Source organism: Manis javanica, chromosome 11 (assembly GCF_040802235.1).
Source record: "Manis javanica isolate MJ-LG chromosome 11, MJ_LKY, whole genome shotgun sequence".
Taxonomy (NCBI): Eukaryota; Metazoa; Chordata; class Mammalia; order Pholidota; family Manidae; genus Manis; species Manis javanica.
Window position 1 is genome coordinate 17,864,992 of NC_133166.1, and position 20,246 is coordinate 17,885,237.

Below are 20,246 nucleotides of genomic sequence, written 5' to 3' on the forward strand. Positions count from 1 at the left end.
TGTTTTTCTGCTTTCTCCTTTAAATAATGTCTTCCTGTTTCTCTTAGTCTAACAGCAAATGTTCCTTTGAATAAGAAATTTCACTCATTCATTCAGTATTTGTTGTGTGCCAACTATGTGCCAAACATGGGAGTTCATTAAACAAAGCTTACACTTTGTGAAGCTTACACTACAGTGTATAAAATAGCTAACACATATACTGTTTACCATGTGCCAAGTACTGTTCTCAGCCCTTCCTATTTATTAAGAACTGGCATCTTTACAACCACCTTATTAGGTATTACATTACTATTTTCTTTTTTTCAGAAGGGAGAAGTGAGACAAGGAGAGCTTTAAGTAACTTTACCAGGGTCACATGGCCTGTTAGTGGCATAACCAGTATTCAAACCAGGGCAGCTGATAGTCATCCTCCAGAATCTGTGTACTTTTGATGCTGTACTTACACATAATTTGTATAAATAGACAGTTTTATGCAGCCACCAAAGCCCTGTCTCTCACTCCATGCTCTCAGGTATAGAGTAATGTGTTCTGTTCCATGGCAAGTCCAAAGAAATGTGATTCTGGCTTCTCATTTTTTATTACTCTCAGATATAAATAAACATTGCCCTTACTCAGGGAAGGGTGGAGGGGAGTAGGTTGAAAACTGGGAACAGTCCTAGAGACTACTAAGCAGTTAGATATGTAGTAGTTAGAGTAGTAAGTCAAAACATGACCAAAGTTAACAGTTGTGTGGTTGGATATTTTGAAATTGGACATCAAGAAGGAAAAATAAATAGGAACTGGAAAGAGAATAAAACAGCCACTCTTCTTCTTGCAACTAAAATAGATTTTTTCTTTACTCATAGTTAAATTGTCATACTTTGTATCTATCCTTAGTAAAATTACTTTTTGTGTGGGTGCTTAGAAGAAATGCATTACCTGTAAAAGTAGGCAAAGAGATCCAAAAATGGCATCATACAGCCTAAAAAAATTCACTGACTGAATAATTAAATTGACTTTTTGTTTCAAAGATAATTAGAATTGCCTTCTGAAAAAGTCTGAATTTCTTTAAGTGACATTCAGAATCTCACAGTCTGGCTTAAATCTATCTTTCCAGTGTTACCTCCTACTGTTTCCTTACATGATCACTGGTTCCAGATTTTCTACATGCCTTTATTTTCTCCATATGTCTTGGGCATTCCTCCTGTGTCTTTATCATGCTTTTATCTCCCTGAGATGAAATTCTAGTTATTCCTCAGAGCCATCTGGAATCCCACCTTCTTGATCCCTTTTCTAAGCTCTACTAACAATTATACTTCTTTTATCCTACTTGTATTATTAGGATCAGTCATACTACCAAACTTGAAGCTCTCAAATACATACTAAATTGTAATTCTCAGACTATGATATATTTCTAAGCTCTTCTGTGTCTGTTTAAGACCTAGGATATCATTTCAGGAGTTATACTGCTTGAAAGTTACTGTGCTTATAGGACACCATGAAATTTAATATATATTTTCACTCCATATTAGATCTGTATTCTAACTTTAGAGGGTCTGAAGTTGATGAGGAATTTTTATGGGGAAAATAAAGTTGAGGCAAATCCTCACTTTTAATGTAGTTATTTTTTGCTAATTGGAAAAAGTCTCCCCTATTGTTAATTTTTATAGTCATACACTTCTGCCTGTAAATAGAATGAGAAGAATATCATTTGAGAATCTCTCCAATAAAAAATAGAAGTTATAAATTGGAAGCTTGCAAACCTAATTTGGCCTAAAAACATGTTTATTTTGGTTTGTACAGTGCTGCTTTGTTTGTTTTTTTTTTACCTCATCAGATTTTTTTTTTTACATGAGGAACATTATGTTTCCTAGGCTCCCCCTTCACCAAGTCCCCCCCACAAACCCCACTACAGTCACTGTCCATCAGCATAGTAAGATGCTGCGGAATCACTACTTGTCTTCTCTGTGTTGCACAGCCCTCCCCGTGCCTCCTCCTACATTATACATGCTAATCGTAAGGCCCCATTTCTTTTTCTCCCTCCTTATCCCCCCCCTTCCCACCCATCCTCCCCAGTCCCTTTCCCTTTGGTAACTGTTAGTCCATTCCCAGGTTCTGTGATTCTGCTGTTTTGTTCCTTCAGTTTTTTTCTTTGTTCTTATACTCCACATATAGGTGAAATCATTTGGTACTTGTCTTTCTTCTGCTTTGTTTTAAAGAAACAAGACCTAAGATAAAATTCACTATTTTAAAGTGTACCATTCAGTGGTTTTTAGAATACTAAGTGCTGTGCAATTGTTACTGCTATCTAATCGCAGAACATTTCTATTACCCCCAAAGAAACCTTGCAGCCACTGTTAAGCAGTCACTTGGTCATTTTTCCCTGTCCCTATCCCCTGGAACTAAACCACTAATCTATTTTCTGTCTCTATGGATTTTCCTATTTTGAACATTTCATAAATGGAATCATACTGTATGTAGCCTTTGTGTCTGATTTCCTTCACTTGGTATAATGCTTTCAAGGTTTATTTATATTATGGCATGTACCAATACTTCATTCCTTTTTATGACTAATAATATACCCTTGTATGGATATATCATTTTGTTTGAATGGACATACCATTCATGAGTTAATGGGTTAATGGACATATGAGTTGTTTTCTCTTTTCGGCTTTTTGTGAATAAAGCCACTGTGAACTTTCACATGCAAATTTTTGTGGGAACCTATATTTCCGTATGTGAATTACTAAAATTTGAATTTGTTGTCATCATTTAAATTGAAAATTAGAAGAGTTGGTAACTATGGACCATCATTTCTACATGTTAGCAATAGGCTGTACCTGAGTAATGATCGCTTCTCCTTGATGGGACTCACAGTCTCATTTACCATAGTCCTCTCTTGTGTTCCCTAAAATTGAGCCTTGGCCCAGTTACTTAAATTCTGTTTTTCTTATGGTATAGCTACAGTAAAAAAATGTTTTCTATTCATGTCTCTTTCAAATATTGAAAAAGACAAAGCAGGCCGAAAAAAATGGCAGAGAGGGGCTAATTGCAGCAATGAAGAATATTCCTACAGTTACAAAAGGTAAAGTAACCTACAGATGATTCTCTTGTGGCCATTATTAACATGATATCTGATAGAAAGTTTTAAATTCTACATGGCAAAATAATATAACTTAATATATTAATATACTTTGTCCGCCATAAGAAAATAGCAGACTTGGTGGCTTAAACAGAGAAATTTATTTTCTCACAGTTCTGGAGGCCAGAAGTCCTAGGTCAAGGTGCCAGCAGACTCAGTTCCTGGTGAGGGCTTTCTTCGTGGCTTGCAGATGACTAACTTCTCTCTGTCCTTACATAATTACCTCTCGAAAGGCCGTATCTCCAAATGTAATCATACTGGAGATTAGGGCTTTAACGTGATTCTTGTTGGGGGGGCATAATTCAATCTATACATGTAGTGTAATGAAACAGTACATAGCAAGAACTAATGTCAGGTAATGGAAAGGATACCTGATGGAGAAATTGGGGAAGGACAGGGAGAACTGAAATTTTAAGATTAGTTTCTAAATGCTATGATGTGCACCTGTGTGTTCTTAAGAAAAAAATATTACATGTGTATCCAAACCTTTTTCCTTTTTAATGTTGAGTTTGAGTGTAGCAAAATCGTCAAACTAGAATGAGCATCTGCATATATAAGTACAGTTGGAAATACTCTTGCTCATCATGAATACATTACTAGATGCAAATGGGACAAGAAGTTAAGTCATTTGTTATATTTTTCTTTTGTAGTCAATGAAAGCACAGATATTAATGACAATACCTGTAATGATCTCTTTATTTGTAGCATTGATGAGAATTTCTAGATGATGAGAATTAATTGGGATATGGTTCCTGTAGGAAATGGCTTTTTATGTATTGAGGGAAAAGTCTTACATGTAAATCAAGTCATGCATGAAAAATCATTACCCTATCACTTAACATATTCCCAAATAGTTTATTTTATTAGGTTGGCAGTACAATTAAAACACTTTGGATATTGCAGTTTTATGAGTTGATTTACTTATTTTTCATGAAATTGGTTCAATAGGAAATGTAGTAGATAAGGAATAATCTGTCCTACTTTCCTATACTGCATTTAATATCCAAAAATGGCTTGAATTCTGAAATAGGTTTTCTGAATCTTCTTTCTTGCTTTTCTCTATTGTGTCTGTCCTGCTTAATTTGGATTCTATTCCAAATTTAGAAGCAAAATTAATGTTTGGTTTACCTTTTGTAAGCAATATTTGAGTGAAATAAATTGCTACAGAATACATTACCAAACCAAAGTTTACTAGTATAGTATTGAAAACTAAATAAAGATGGCATTCAACCACAAAAATCATGTGAATCTCCTGAGAGTAGATGCCCTGTATACAAAACCATTTTTCTAAATTCTATCAATGTGTGAAAAATATCTGCATTCATGAACATCTGTTTTCTGACATAAAGTATTTTGTAGTAAACATTGCTTCCTCTGAAATGACTCAAGACTAAATTTTGTATTGCATGTAATAGTGCAAAGTACTAGATCCAACACTGTCTTCATAACCAAAAAGAAAAATGAAGTTATCCAGTATCCAGTTGCTGATTCCAAATCAAAGGACTAATGAATTATGAAATAAAATATAAAAACTAAGTTTTTTCCTGTTTAAAACATGACTGCCACCATTATGCACATTTGTATTGTGTTCAGTAAAAATATAATTGAATTATTTTTCTAGCACTTTGTTTTTCTAAACCTCAGCCCATTTCATTCATTTATGTTATCTGCATGGTCTTTGTAGCCATTAGACCTTGTAACTCCTTCTATAGAAGGAGAGTGCTAATTGTTACAGCTACACATAGATATTTTGACATGATATGGGGGTTTACTCTAAAGATTTATGGACAGGTTTTGAAATGTCCTTGCATTGGGTACAAAATAATCCTTTTTTTAAATTGAATGTTTTGCTCCAAACGAGTATAGAGAGACCAGATGAATACAGACAAGTGTATTTTCCTTTATGGGAATAAAAGAATATGTACTGTTTTTATCATTGCCATCATTAACTTTACATCAGGCCTGACTTAAATAGCTAATATAAAGGACAGAAAATATACTGATGTTGGCATTTCTTTTAATTTTATGCCATGAATAGGTCATAGACCATAGTGCTGCTTATGTGTAAGATATCTGTGCTGATTGGGGAGCAAAGGAAGGAAGAAAGGAGGAAAGGAGATAGGGACAGAAGGAGAAAAGCAAAATAAATCTTCCATGATTAGAGAAACTTCTGGAATTGTATTTTCTGATTGAGTTTATTGTGACTTGAATCAGAAGGAGAAAATTTATCATTCATGATTTTTGGAGAGTGACAGTGGCATGGTTTTTCAGTCTCTGCAAATTGCCCATAAAAGGAATATATTGGTGGCAAAATGAAAAATCGTAGACAGTATCTGAGACTAAGATTTTAAAGGATCTGAGGTACTCTGGGCCTTATAAATGCTCACCCTTTCCAGCCAAAACTTCCTTCCAGGGCAAAACTCCACACTGAGCCTTGTCCAAACTGTGGGAAATAGAATCCAAATTAAGCAGGACAGACACAGTAGAGAAAAGCAAGAAAGAAGATTCAAATAAAAGTATGAGAGAATAGAGTTAGATGATCTCACTTTAATTTTGCGTATCTCACAAAAATAGCAGATGGGGAACTCTAGAGCTATGAAATTAGAAAAACTATCTGCCTGAGATAAAATAAGCAACTCAAGGATCCTGATCAAGTCCCATAAAACTGCTGTGTAAGAACAAAAGAGAATAAGTAGAATAACATTGCTATAGAAGATGAAAGTTTATCCAAAAGACATTCCCACAAAATATGAAAATGATAACTTAATTGGTTATAGAACTTAGGAAAGAGTTCAGATTTTTCAAAAATCCAAAAGTATCTGAGTGACAAATACAAGAATTAGTGCCTTTAAAAAAATAGCAAATGGAAAGTATACCAGTAAAAAAAAAAAAAAAAGTCAGAAAGAATTGAAGAAATTCAAGATAAAGAGATGAGGATTTGAAGATAGGAAAACAAAATCCAGCAGGGGTCCACGAGAAAAGAAAAACAATGCAAGATAACAGACAAATGCTAAATAAAAACTACGCTCAACAATACTTCTGAAATAATAAAAGATGTGAGACTACATATTGAAGGACATATGTACCTTAGAAAATCAACTCAGAACAGCCAACGTGAAGGCATAGTTTAGTTAAATTATTGGGCTTTGAAGAAAGGCATATTTTGGCTATCCAGACAAAGACCAAGTGACTTAAAGGGGAAAGAAAATCAGACCATCATCATGCTATTTGAAAGCACTGCTTTATGCCAAAAGAAAATGCCATAACATTTGTAAGGGGAAAATAATGTGAACCAGGGATTTTATGTTCAGCCAAAGTGCCTTTCAGATAAAAACTGCAGATAAACTGTTCTCAATATCTAAAATCTGTTTTCCCGGGAGTCTTTTTATAGGAATCTTCTAGTGAATGAGCGTTAGATATAAGCCTCAAAATGACTAACAAACATCAATGGTGGGTAATATAGAAATAAATATAAATATTCATTTGTATGGTTTAGTGCACATATATATAGTTCCTCTCTTTATGAGCAGAATCTAAGAACAGTGGTACCCCACTGGTAATGAGCATTCTTAGCCTCTGTTCTTCTTTCAGAGTATCATTGTCCAATAAAAGGAAGCAGCACTCCTTAGAGACAAGATTGCTGGACAGGGAAAATACAAGATGAGCCTGGAACATCTTGGAATGCCAGAAACTAAGGACGTGCTCAAAAAAGAGTGCGGGCAAATCAGTAGGACACAGGTGCCAACTGGGAGGAACCCCCAGTGGTGAAACCAGAATCTGTTTTAGTGACAAATTTATGTTGAGATAGATTTTAAACCATAGAATAAAGTGAATATCCATGAGTTACATTAAGTACATAATTGGGTAAATAAATAAATGGAGTTGATTGGATAGCCCTTACTTGCAGGACAGTATCAGTTAATTGATGTATAAGGAATGAGGGACATAAAAAAGTAACCATCAAGAGAAACACTGCAGCAATAATTGTTTCAGGCAAGATCTCTAACAGATGGTAGAATCAGTGGATCGAAGTTTGTGTGATACAGGATTATTAGCATGATGTCAGAGTATCTCCCAAAAGATAATTACCTCTTACAAAGGGAAAAATGGCTAACTTGACAGTGGAGTAATCAGCCCACACCACCTTAACCTAATACTCAAGGTATTGACATGTACCGTCTGATAAAATGCACAGTGTCTCATCTATGGAATTTTTGTCAAAACTGTATAATTTCTATCTAATCTTGAGGAAACAAGCCCATATAAAGAGGTATTCTACAAAGTAACTGGCAGGGTCACAAGAAACAAGAGAAGAATGAGGAATGGTCACAGATCGGAGGAAACTAAGGGAGTGCAAGAACAAAATGGATCCTCAGCCAGAAGAGATACTCAGGGAAAACTGGCAACACTGAAACAAAATCTGTTTAACAGTATTTTACTGTTACTAATTTCCTGTTTTTGATAGTTGTACTATGAGTATGTAAATTTGTAACTGTAGGAAAAATAGGGTGAAAGTGTTCTAGAACTAGTTTTGTGACATATCTGTAAAATGTGTCTAAGTATGGAAAATAGGTTTTAAAATACATGTCTAAAATTATTTCAAAATAAATTTTGGAAGAATGTTGGATGAAAATTAAGTTTGTAGTTACATTTAACTAAATATAAATGACCGATACAAGAAAGAATATATAGTCTTTAATGGCTATGTGCTTTGACAGTGGAGATAAAACTAAAATGGGAAAAGAATGTCAAGAGGACATACAAAAACTTTTCAACGTTTTATTAAACAGTTTTGGTCATGGTGCTGTCTGTTCATATGACCAGTTTTCTTTTAGAATCTTTAGTTTTTTTCTTACATTTTAAGTGGCCTTTTAAGTATATTTATTAATCCTTCTTCAATGACTTATACCTTAGCATCTGGTAAATGAATCATGTTCTTGCCCAAATCTCACTTTATAAATTGGTCAGATAAACTTTGAAGAATTTTATGCTAATTGTTTTACAATCTGTATAAAAAGACTTCCTGTTATTAAAAGCTATGTCTTAAAATGTTACAGATGTAATCAGCATTTAGGGTAGAATTTGTTGCTGTGAAATTTCTTAAAAATGAAGCTTGCGAGGCACTTCACATGGTTCTTGGAATCTATTATTATTGTTATTGCTCATTTGGCCCCTTCAGTTTATTTAATTGTAGTCTGGAGATGTTTGTCTTACTGCAGGTAAGACATTATTTTCCACAAAGGAATAGTCCATTAGACTAGCAAGACAAATAGATTGGTAAATAAATAAGTAATTATGGGTAGTAAGTGTTATTCTAAAAGCCTGTATAAAGCAAAATGCAAAAACAGGAACAGGGTAGTTAATTTTTTCTAGTGAAAAATTCAGAACTATAAAATGCAGTGACATTTTATTTTAAATGGGCTTGAAGAATCTAAGATTTTGCTAATAAAAAATAATAATAGCCAACATTGAGTGCTTACCATGTACCATCCTTCTGTAATTATTAAAAACCTTAGGAGATGGTTAATGGCACTTTAATTGTTTTACAAATTGGAAAGAAGGGAATGGCGAGGTAAAGAAAAGAAATGCTTTTCTAAGCATGTTGACAGGATTAAAAATAATGGCAGCTTTGGGAAACACTGAATTTTTTGATGTGGCTTAAGTTTATGGTAAGAAGGGGCCAAATGAACAATAACAATAATAATAGATCCCAAGAATCATGTGAAGTGCCTCACAAGCTTCATTTTTAAAAAATTTTACAGCAGTTCCTTGAGGGTAGGATTTTTATTTCAGTTTTAGAGAGTTGAGAGTCTAAAGACACTTAGAAACATTAAAGTAATTTTCCCAGAGTTTCACAGTTGGCCAGTGTAGGAGTAGCTTGAGAGCTGTAAGGTTTGTCTGACTCATGATCTTCTTAATTTTAATGAAATAGTTCAAATAAACAGACAATAGTATAAAACACTTGCATATTACTAAAAAGTGCTCTAGGTTAAAGAAAAGTTAGCCAGTTAATACTGCCCTTACCTTCATTTTCCATACTGTTCCTTCTTCTCCAGGTGCAGCCACAGTCCTGTGAATCATTCTTACACATGTTTATGATTTTGCTATGTATGAATGTAGGCATACACTACATATGTTATTCTGCATGCTTTATGAGTTCTACAAGTGGTGCCATACTGCCTGTCGCCTTGCCGATTGCTGTCCTTCATCATTCTGTTGCTGAGATTTATCCGTATTGATCCGAATAAATTCGTTTCTCATTTTTATTTGCTGTGTAGTAGTTACTTATCCTGTCTCCTAATTTGAGGGATATATAGGTTATTTCTGATTGTTCAGTTTTAGAGCAGTGCTACCACAAGTACTCATGTATTGTATTTCCATGCAGTTGTATGTAAGTATGCTTTCAGAATTTACTGAATTACAGAGTATGTTTCTTCAGGCTTTAGAGTGGACGTTTCCAATTGCTCTTTGAAGTGTCTGTTAATTTACACTCTTACCATACTTATATAAGATGTGAGCAGACTCTGAAACCACTATGCTGTTTTTAAATTTTCAAGTCTTGTCTTAGAAGATTATAAAGAAATTAAGCCTCATCAGGGATTAGTTACCCTTTTATCACCCAACAGATGACAAGCCCAAATACATTAAGTGGATATGGAATAAGTTGGTGAGCATGGGAAAGCAAAATGTAGCAGACAGGATTGCATTTTCAACATGTTAGTTTAAACAGAGTTTTTATTTTTTTCTTTTTAAGAAAGCCAAGTGGTAAGTAGTCCAGATCTTGTTCAACAGCTACATGAAGCCATCAAGCACCCTTCCTAGTCTGCCATCATTAGCATGTGGCTTTGCGTGCTCCAGATACTGTGTGCAGACTTTGGACAGAAGGGGAAAGGGCAAAAGACATAGATCAGCTGAACCCTGTAAGTCTCACCCGGTAGACTTCCTCATGGATTTCATTGGCCAGAACTGGGTCACAAGACTTCTAGCTATAAGACATCTAAAGAGGCTAGTACTTTCCTGAGCATAACCTGAATTTTGTTAGAAAGAAGAAAAGATAGATACTGGATAGGCAACTAGCAATGTTCCTCGCTGTTAACTTATATAGAACATTCAATGTTTCATTATATAGAGATTCTAATTGAAATGGTTAGGAAAGCACATAACAGGCGATCAATAAATATTTGTTAAGTAGATTAATGAATCCACTTTAATCGCCAATGGTAGATAATACTTCTCTTAAATCACTTCAAGTTTGTGTTGCTGCTACAATTTTATTTTTTAAGTGGATTTTTTCTTGATTTTTGTCACTTCAGGTTTCATGTCTCTGACACTCATTTGCATCCTCTTTTAAAGTTTCTTTTTGATAAAAATTTGGGAAATGCTTGTATAACTGAATGACTGTTTTATCAATTATGATTGTGCTTAAAGTTCAATTTTTGTTGTGGTTCTTCTGTTCTCTATGCAGTTTTAGAGACACATCCATGTAATCTGGGGGAGCTAGACTGATAATTGTCATGTTTTTCTCTCAAACACAAAAATAACAAGGATTTAACATTTTTGAGTTAAGAGAAATAGAAGCAGTGAAGAATAATTGTCGAGGTCACTTGGTCCATCTGCTTTATTTACAGATGAAGAAATGAGGATTAGAGTTTGTGACATACATGAATATACCACTAGCTGAATTAGAATTAGTAAACATAGAAGTCTTGAACCTCATGTTATTCCTCATTTTATTTTGTCATGTGTTATCAAATCAAAATCAGTTCAAATAATTAAAAATAACTTTTTCAGTCACTACCCTCAAATAAAAACATAGTGTCATTTTACCTTAGGCCAGAGTCACAGTGAGATTGTGAGTTGCTTTCTGAACCAAAATACATATAAGAATATTAAATATTCAACTTTTAGTATTAGGTTGAAGTTATTTTTAAAGATGATAACCTATATTTTAATTGTTAACCCAAGGTGTTCTTTTAATTAGATTTCCTGATATGTTAACTAATCTCAGTGAATGGGAATTTACTAAACCTACCTCATCAGTGGGTAAGGGAAAGCATACAAATTAGATTACTATTATGTCTTTAATTATCTTAGTGGCATGCATACATTAAATCACTGACAGTATAAAGAGGAAAGAGCAACACTGATATTCCAGTCTCAGATTCTGAATGGCCCTCAGTGGACCTTGAATTTTTTATTTGCAACATGATTGAATGTAAAATAAATGGTTAATAATAAAAAATACTCTCAAAGATATACTGAATTCTCATTTTTAAAAAACATGTCCTACTTCATTGCACTTCTGTTCATTCCATTTTATTCCCATGAAATATTTTGTAATTCTGACGGACTTATCAATTTAGCAAGAAGCTATTGAGAAATTTTTGTAAAAATACCTATCTTGGTAAAATTTCATTTGGAACTGAGGTTTTTCAGTTAAAAGTATAAGGTAAGGTAAGTTGATGAAAAATGTAGACAAAATTAGTACATAATGAATTCTGAAAGCACTGGTCTCAGATTCTCTGAGTACTAGTTCACAACATATATGTAGTCTCTAATCCCATTCAAAGATTGTGCTATTTACTAAATATGGCTTTTGTTATATTTATATTTACACTAATAGGTGCTCCATAAAAGTTAGAAATGTATAGATACTATGAGAGAAAGAGGAATTGACAGATAAACCTAAATAATTTCTTTATAAAATAATAACTTCTGTAACATTCAATAAAGGCATTTTTTAAAGTAATCTGTACTATAACCACACTGAGGAGTATTGTAGAATTAAGTCAAATTTCAATAAAAGTCATTTAATATCAAGAAAATGCTAATGTTTCAATGAAAAAAACAAGGCAGCGTGATTCCAGCTTTGTCAAAAATAGACAAGACTAGAAAGAAGTAACCTAAAATATTAAATGATTGCCTCTGTGTGTTAAGATTATGGACATTGGTTGATTTTTTTTATGGGCATATTTTTAATTTTCTGTACCAGAATTCTGTTGCTTTTACAACTGAATAAAACATAATACAAACATTTTCCCACTGCCATGTCTATGTTACCTCAATGAACTGAAGTGCTTAGTGACCTGTGAAGAACAGTTGTCAGTTTTTAAAATAAATGTGATCTGTTGGGAATATTTTATGTAATATTTTCAGTTTCATATTTTTAGACATCACTTAAGTTTGAATAAATTATTTAAGCCATAAAAATATTTGCATTCCATTAAGAACACTGAAGCTAAAAGTAAAGTACAAACCTCAGTCTTTCTAAATAACAGGTTTTAGTATCTTGAAGTTGTGCTCAGAATTGTTATTTTTCTTCACTGTCACATTTTTTTACTGTCAGATGTCCAATGACAAAAGCCACATCTTCTAATTAAGAGAGAAACTTAAAATGGAAATGTGCATTGTATTAAGCCTTTTATAGTTTACAGTGTTGAGTGCTTAGATTCATGTAAACTTTTTCTGATTTTTAGAAGAACAGAAGGAAAATGACAAGACGAAAAGTGAAGAGCAACTGATAGGTTCAGAAAATCATTCTACACACAGTGCTGTAGAAGAGACTGTGAAAATAGAAAAAGAAGATGAAAAGGAACTTGTGAAACTGCCAGTCATAGTGAAGCTAGAAAGACCTTTGTCAGAAAGTGAGGAAAAAAAGATTGTCAAAGAAGAAAGTGATTCCTTCAAGGAAAATGTCAAACCTTTTAAGGTCGAAGTGAAGGAATGTAGAGCAGATCCTAAAGATACCAAAGGTAGCATGGAGAAGCTGGAGCCTGAGAAGATAGAGTTTGGCAGCAATGTTAAACCTCCTCAAGAAATTACTGAGAAGTCTACTGAAGAAACTGAGAAACTTAAAAATGACCAGCAGGCCAAGATACCACTAAAAAAACGAGAAATTAAGCTGAGTGATGATTTTGACAGTCCAGTCAAAGGTCCTTTGTGTAAATCAGTTACTCCAACAAAAGAGTTTTTGAAAGATGAAATAAAACAAGAGGAAGAGACTTGTAAAAGGATCTCTACATTCACTACTTTAGGACCTGAAGGGAAACAGCTGGTAAATGGAGAAGTTAGTGATGAGAAGGTGACTCCAAATTTTAAGACAGAACAAATGGAGACAAAGTTTTATGACACAACGGAAGACAGCTGTAGCCCCTCTAAGGACAGAAGTGTCATCATGGAGGGAAATGGAGCAGAGTCCTTAAATACTGTCATAACAAGTGTGAAAATAGGTGATCTTGAGAAAGAAGTGGTCCCTATAGGGAAAGATGCAGATAGTTCAATATCAGTCTTAGAGATCCTGGGTCATAAAGGGCAGGTAGAAGGAACTTGTCTTCCAGAAATGGAAAGTTCTCTTGAGACTTCTGAGGTAGCAAAGGGTCTCTCTTTAAAAACTGCTTTATCTACAACTGAATATTGTTCCATGAAAGTTGAAGATAAATCTCCCAAAAGTAAAAAGGATAAGCGCCCACCAGCTCTAGATTGTCTTGAAAAGTTAGAAAAGTCCAAAAAGACTTTTCTTGATAAGGACACACAAAGATTGAGTCCAATACCAGAGGAGGTTCCAAAGAGTGCTCTTGAATCAGTAAAGTCAGGCTCTCCTGGGGCAGCTGAAACTTCTCCATGGTCTAACATGACTAGCCACTGTGAGAAGTTAACCTCAGAAAAAGAAGTGCTAGCATGTCAGAGCACATATCCCATTGAAGGTCAGTCCCTGGAAAAAACAGACCCAGAAATTCTAAAGGAGGATTCTGAATGTGTAAAGGTAGAATTGGATAATCTGGACGATACCCAGACCTCTGGCACAGAGGATCCTTCCGGGACAAAGGGTTCTATGCAAAAAAGCAGGTATAAATATAAATTGATTCCTGAAGAAGAAACCACAGCCTCACAAAATGCAGAGATTACTTCTGAAAGGCAGAAAGAGGGCATCAAATTAACAATTAGGATATCCAGTCGGAAGAAGAAGCCAGATTCTCCCCCAAAAAGTCTAGAAACAGAAACCAAGCAAGAGAAGACAGAAAAGGAAGAAGAGAAAACCAATGTAGGTCGTACTTTAAGGAGATCTCCAAGAATATCTAGGCCCACAGCAAAAGTGGCTGAGATCAGAGATCAGAAAGCTGATAAAAAAAGAGGAGAAGGAGAAGATGAAGTGGAAGATGAGTCAGCAGCTTTACAAAAAGCAGACAAAAAAGAACATTTGAAAAAAACAGAGAAGGATACAAATTTGAAAGTAAGCAAGGTAAAATTTCTCAAAAAATTTTAGTTTTTATTAGAAATATTTGGCTGTAAATGCAGCTTTTTGTTTTTGGCTAAAACAAGTCATTCAAAGATGACTGCAATGAAAAAAATCTTTCTTCCTGTATCTAAGAAGTTCTTTCAGTAGTTATCCCCAGACATATAAGCTTGTTGTCTTTTAAACTTTTTCTCTGTTACAGGCAGTATAGAAATATATTCTGTTGGAAACTATTCAAGTAATATCCAGCCTGTACAATTTAAAAAATGAAAATTTCCCATAAACACTATTTCACAGTTTGGGATACAGCTCTTTCCCAATCTTTTATCCATTCATTCATGTGTAGATATTTACTCAATCACTTAAAAAATAAGTTAAATAAAATATGTTCATTTTTCTGCAAGTTTTTCGCTTAAAAAGTGTCACTGAATTCTTGCCATGACAATAGGTGCAGTTAAGTACAGTCTACCTTTTGGTTATTAATGGTCACATAGTATTCCACAGTATGGATGTACCTCAGTTTATTTAACCACTCCCTTGTTAATTGACATTTAGGTTGTTTCCAATTTTTCACTGTTACAGGCAATGCTGCATTGAAGATCCTTTTGGACCTAAGTGAGTATTTCTTTAGAATAGATACCAAGAATTGGAATTGCTGGGTCAAGGGACATGTGTATTTTAAGTTTTGATAGCTGTTGCCACATTGTCTTCTAAAAAAGGCCCTGTTAATGTACCCTGTCATTACCAGTGTATGAGAGTATCTCTTCCCCCCATTTTAATCATTAATCTTAGGAGCCAGAGTCCTTTTTTCTCTGACCCTCTCATTTTAAGCAAAATCTTGTACAAGTCTCTGCCTAGTATATGGGAGTTTGTTATAATGAAAAGTGCTATCTCTTTTTGATTTAAGTGATCAGATTGTTCTTCATTATAAATGATCCTTGGTTTTCTGAAATACTGAATTTTTAATTCTTTACCTTAAAAAATATAAATTGATTTCTGTTTATATGTACATGTTATACAAACTTACCCTTCTGTTGTTAGAATTATTTTGGTCTTTGATGGGGACTTATATTATAGGAATGAATCGTAATATGACTTAAAAGGTTGTGAAACCAGGCGATAAAAAAGTTTATAACATTATAAATTTATTCTCTGAATAATACATTTTTTAAGTTTGTCATGATTTTTATAGGGACTTTTGACCTGCTAAAATTTTTTATCTTCATTGCTTATATGGGAATTTAAAATTTTGTATAATAGTGTGTGAGCATATAGTCAGTGCTCTGTTGTGCATCCTTTAAAATATACATGGCCTTTGACCCAGAGTCCTCTTCAAGGAATTTATCCTAGCCATAGAGGTGTGTGTAAGCATTTCTACTGATAAGAATGCCTTGTTTATGAAAGTGAAAAAAATGTGAAACTACCTAAATGTCAATAGGGGATTAGATAAATTGTAAATTGTGTGATAGCATATTATACATTTACAATAATGATAAAATATTTAATGACTAAGGAAATATTTATGACAATGTTCATAATAATTGCTCCTCAGAAATAGAAAAAATAATGGAAATATATACCATACTTAAATAGTAAGTATATCTGTTGATAAAGCTACAATAATTTTCCTTTTCTTCATTGTATATGGACTAAATATTCTGTAATGGGAATGTAATCAGAAGTTTTTAAAACATTCTTATTATAACAAATTTTCCCAGTTTTTTATATTTTTTGCTTTATTAAAAACAAGGTAAAACCCAAAGGCAAAGTTCGGTGGACTGGTTCTCGAACGCGTGGCAGGTGGAAATACTCCAGCAATGATGAAAGTGAAGGGTCTGACAGTGAAAAGTCATCTGCAGCTTCAGAAGAGGAGGAAGAAAAAGAAAGTGAAGAAGCCGTCTTAGCAGATGATGATGAACCGTGTAAAAAATGTGGCCTTCCAAATCATCCTGAACTGGTACGTACCTGACCTAAATTAACAATATTTTTGTTAGTGGCATGCTGTGGTTCCCCAAAGCAGCCTCTTTTGGGTTTGATGATGATCTGAATTTAAAGCAGAGCCTGTGTGTGCAAAATAACCTGTATTTCTGTTTCTCATGTAAAACCAATCTTGCTTTCATTCTACCTGGTTTATATATTGGTATTTCTTCTCCTTAAGGATGTACTCCTAACCTCACAAATCAATGAATTTATTCAAAGGTTTTTAATTGTTCTTTTTTTTTTAATTTTTTCTTTCTATTTAAGTTACTTTATAATGATATTTCTGAAACACCAGCTTTAAATATGTAAGACCTGAGGGCCTTCTTAACTTCCTGTGAGAACATGTAAATCATATAGTAAACTAACAGGGCTCTAAACTTTAGCAAATGGGCAGTTCTAAAAAAAAATTTAAGAGAATAAATTATAGGCCAGATGTATTCAGTAAGTTCTTCAAAGATAACCTAAATCAGGAAAACCAGTTCCTAATCCATGTTTGTTGTTTACAGTGCTTTCTATAAAGCCTATTCAAGGAAGTGCTTTCTAAAAAACCTACTGAAAAAAACACTCTTGTTATGCTTAAATTCTGTGCAACTACTCTGTTGTTTTTAATATATTTGACTTTAAAGGCAAGCTCCAACTATTAAGTAGAAATGTAAAAAAAAAATGCCTCAACATGGGTAGAATTGTGTAGAGCAGAAACTTTTTGAGATCTCTGAAGTCTGGAAAGTTCACATGAAGTGGTTCTCCAAAGCTCTTTTTTCCTAGAGAGCACTGTGGTGTGATGGGAAAAGCACTGGGGCCAGACAGACTTGGATGCAGATGCTGCTTCCACCACTTACCAAGTGCTCTCTTCTCTATATCTCAATTTCCTCATTGTAAAAAGGGGATGATACCACATGCTTCTTGGAATACTGTTTTTGGTAAGTTGTGTAAAGCTGCCTAACAGTTCCTCACATCTATTATGTACTGGTTTAAAATTAACTGTGGCTTACTTATTTGTTTCTTACTGTTAAAATTATGTATGGAAACTAAATTCACCAGTGAAGTTTATCCACATCGCGGTAGTGTCAGAGAGCTCTGTAAAAGATAAAGTTTAGAACCAGAGACTGATTTTGGTTCTAAGAAGGACAGATGTCAAAACTATGCTAAGAAGACCTGTCTAAGCATTTTTATGATCATCAGGCTATAAAAATTAGGCCAAGAGTTTTGTGTGGAGAAAGGTCGAGAAGATTTGAGATAAGTTTATTTTCTGCTCTATAAATCAAGTAAAAATCAAAACCTGTATTCCTCCCCTACCATTTCCTATATCTTTTTAAACTAAGAGTATGTTTTGACTGAGGCAGCAATAGATGTTAATAAAAAAGGGGTATAAGGAAATGAAAAGTAAAATGACATGAGCAGAAATGACATCGAGGAGATGAAGGAAGGTGCACCCTTCTTGGAATACACATAGGATTTTTATTTATTTGGTCATGTTAATAACTGCTTTGAAAAATCACATTACTGGGCCAAATAATGACATTGGAAACATAATACCTCAGATGTAGATTTCTTATGCCAAGTGTTTAAAGAGGATAATTCTCAAATGAAAATGTTAAGCAAGGATTAAACAAGATGGCAGCATGAGAAATGAGGCAGAAACCTCCTTCCAGAACCACATACAACACAAAAATACAACAAATACAAGTAATTCAGAAAGAGCGACTGGAAAGAAGACTGCAACAGATGGCCTACGTCTGCGGAGAAGAGAAGACCTCACAGAAGAGGGTAAAGTAGCAAAGCCACTATACGGCAGGATCCAAGCCCTCCCCCAATCCCAGCTCACAGGCATGAGGAAGATAAATGGAGTAGGGAGGTAGTAGAAGCCCAAGACTGCTAAACACCCACCCCTGGAGATCTACTCTGGGAGCACTGACCCACATCACATGGTGCTCTGGAGATTAGAGGGGTTGGAAAACAAAGACAGGTGGAATATTCAGAGAGACTGAGATTCCAGCCACTTGTAAAGAACAGGTACCCACAACAGGCCACTCTGGGACACAAGAAAGGCAGGCACTTTGAAAGACTTCCCAACAGTGAGAGGGCTGCTAAATGGGCAAGGAATGCACAGTGCTTCCTGCTCAGGAGAAAGGACAGATGGACAAAATCGTCCTGGTATGCTCAGTCCAGCAGCTTGGGAACTTTTAGGAACTTCAGGTGATCCATCCCCCAGGCTGGCAATGCAGCACTGAGGCCACCCACTGTGATACGCAGCCTACTGCTCCTTCCTCCAGGCCAGCACCAGTTGGCAAAACTGCTGCCCCCACCACCATGCCAGACCAGCCAGAGGGCAGCACCACCTACGCCAGCTACAAGGGCATAGCATAAAGGCTTACCCTGTATGCTTGGCCAACTGGCCCAGCAGTGGAGCAGGCACTGGAGCCGGGAAGCAGGGAAGAGGTCTTTCCTCCTGACAGGCATGGGTGCCATGTGCCTGTGATCCCCAGCATCACTTCAGAGGCAGGGAAATTCCAGAGAGTAGAGCTTTTAGGCACTAGAGGGTGCCACCGGCACAGTTATTATTCCATAGTAATCATGAGAAATATGAAACGGCAAAAAAATTTTGTACAAACCACAATCTCTCAAACACCAGGAAGAGGGCTCAGTGAAACTGAAATCACCAGTCTTTTTGGTAAAGATATCAAAATAAAAATCATGCTCACAGAGCTACAGAAAAATATTCAGGATCTTGGGGAGTACTTCAATAAAGAGAAGCTTTGAAAAATACAGTATCTGAAATGAAATATACAATGGAGGGATTTAAAAGCAGATTAGATGAGGTAGAGGAGACAGTAAATGAAATAGAAATTAGAGTACAGGAATAGATAGAAGCTGAGGCACAGAGAGAGAAAAGGATCTGTAGGAATGAAAGAATATTAAGAGGACTGTGTGACAAATCCAAACAGAACAATATTCGCATTAAAGGGGTACCAGAAGAAGAAGAGAGAGAAAGGGGACAAAGTCTCTTTGAGGAGATAATTGCTGAAAACTTCCCCAATCTGGGGAAGGAAATAGTCTCTCAGGCCATGGATGTACACTGATCTCCCAACACATATAATAATTAAAACAGCAAAGATCAAGGAAAAGGAAGAGTATTAGAAGCAGCCAGAGAGAAAAAAGATCACCTACAAAAGAAAACCCATCAGACTATCATCAGATTTCTCAGCAGAAACCTAAGAGGCCAGAAGGGAGTGGCATGACATATTCAGTGCAATGAAACAAGGGCCTTGAGCCAAGAATATGCTAACCGGCAAGATTATCATTTAAATTTGAAGCAGGGATTGAACAATTTCCAGATAAGCAAAAGTTGAGGGAATTTACCTCCCACAACCCATCTTTACAGTGTATTTTGGAGGGAGTGCTCTAGATGGAAGCGCTCCTAAGGCTAAATAGCTGTCACTAGAGAAAATAAAATCACAGTTAAGGACGTAGACCAATTGAATTGCTAAGCAAATGCAAAATTAAATCAACTGTCCACAAAGTCAGTCAAGGGATGCACAAAGAGTACAGAATATGACACCTATTATATGAAGAGTAGAGGAGAAATAAAAGAAGGGAGAAAAAAAGTAGAACTTCTAGATTGTGTTTGAAATAATGTAATTACCAAGTTATGTTAGACTGTTAGATAGTAAAGAATCTGCCCTTGAACCTTTGGTAAGCACTAAAGCCTGCAATTGCAATAAGTACGTATCTATTGATAATCACCCTAAATGTAAATGGACTGAATGCACCAGTAAAAAGACATATAGAGTTACAAAATGCATAAACGACAAGACCCATCTATATGCTGCCTACAATAGATTCATTTGAATCCCAAAGATATAAAGTTAAGGGATGGAAAAAGATATTTCATGCAAATAACAGGGAGAAAAA

The 20,246-nt window shown here is 35.0% G+C and overlaps 1 protein-coding gene across 4 annotated transcripts in view; it reads left to right on the top strand.

The window, feature by feature from the left end:
• The window catches only part of RSF1 (remodeling and spacing factor 1), a 145,557-nt gene that overhangs the window by 89,948 nt on the left and 35,363 nt on the right, over positions 1-20,246 (top strand). For 3 of the 4 annotated variants that reach the window (XM_037010606.2, XM_037010607.2, XM_073215970.1), the window contains 2 exons: positions 12,598-14,360; positions 16,105-16,311. In XM_037010606.2, the coding sequence (XP_036866501.1) occupies positions 12,598-14,360; positions 16,105-16,311 (1,970 nt within the window). The remainder of the gene's footprint in view (positions 1-12,597; positions 14,361-16,104; positions 16,312-20,246) is intronic. The other variant, XM_037010605.2, reaches the window with a different exon arrangement.